This window comes from Penaeus monodon, chromosome 28 (genome assembly GCF_015228065.2).
Source record: "Penaeus monodon isolate SGIC_2016 chromosome 28, NSTDA_Pmon_1, whole genome shotgun sequence".
NCBI classification, from domain to species: domain Eukaryota; kingdom Metazoa; phylum Arthropoda; class Malacostraca; order Decapoda; family Penaeidae; genus Penaeus; species Penaeus monodon.
This window is the reverse complement of record NC_051413.1, coordinates 7,171,863-7,172,714: the sequence shown is the minus strand read 5'-3', so window position 1 is coordinate 7,172,714 and position 852 is coordinate 7,171,863. Positions and strand designations below refer to the sequence as shown.

At 37.7% G+C, this 852-nt stretch overlaps 1 protein-coding gene across 1 annotated transcript in view; it reads right to left on the bottom strand.

Moving 5' to 3' along the window:
* The window catches only part of LOC119591339 (U-scoloptoxin(01)-Cw1a-like), a gene marked incomplete in the record, with an annotated part of 23,347 nt that overhangs the window by 19,815 nt on the left and 2,680 nt on the right, over nucleotides 1-852 (bottom strand). The window contains 1 exon segment of the mRNA XM_037940073.1: nucleotides 31-109. Coding sequence (XP_037796001.1) covers nucleotides 31-108 — 78 coding nt within the window.

Here is an 852-nt window from a genome sequence, read left to right as displayed (position 1 = left end):
CAGCGCGAAGGCGAACCAAAAGCCACGTACCCTGGAGGTGGCGAGGGCGAGGGCGCAGGAGGCCAGTGCCAGCAGGGCGCCCTCCACGACTGTCCTCCGGGGCGTCATTCTGCGGGAGGAAATTTCGGCCAAGATCAGTATCCTTAGCAAGTGCGCGCACAAGGTGAATCAGTCCTTAGAACGTCTGAAGCAATTTTACAGTTTTCAGTTACTCTTTTCATTAAATATGACTCCATAATATGTTTAGTGCAGTAAAAAATATTTTGGTAAAATAATGTGTCATGTCTCATTATACATTACTTTTGCTAATGTTATTACTAATATAAAATGGATTATCACATTATGCTGCAAATTAAAATATCACTCTTTTTTATACTTTTTTGAGATATCTATCCTTTACAAACACTTTCCGCTTAAGACAAAGCTTTGTTAATCGTAAGAACGTTTTGCTTGTAAAATAACTTCCTCAAATGGGCAAATCTATGTGAAGGAATAAGCTACAAAGAACTCAGAAATCGCAAAACTCCACCAACAGTTCGTATGTATATGTATGAATAAGACAGACAAGCAGACTAACAGAATGAAAAATGAAAAAAAAGCTTATCATAAATTTATTATTTTTTGTTGCTAGCAAGCACATTATCCATTAATTGCCCGAATTTAAAAAAAAAATCACTGAACTTTTTCCTTTTATAATCTAGTCAATTAGTCCCTGTCCCATTGGCAACCCAGCCATGAAATATTATCGCCATCCGTTAGTAACACTTGCATACTCCTGTTGACAAACCAATGGACGCTGACAATAAATGTGAAGGTAATAAGGAAGAAAATAATTAGGTCTCTCTCACCCTC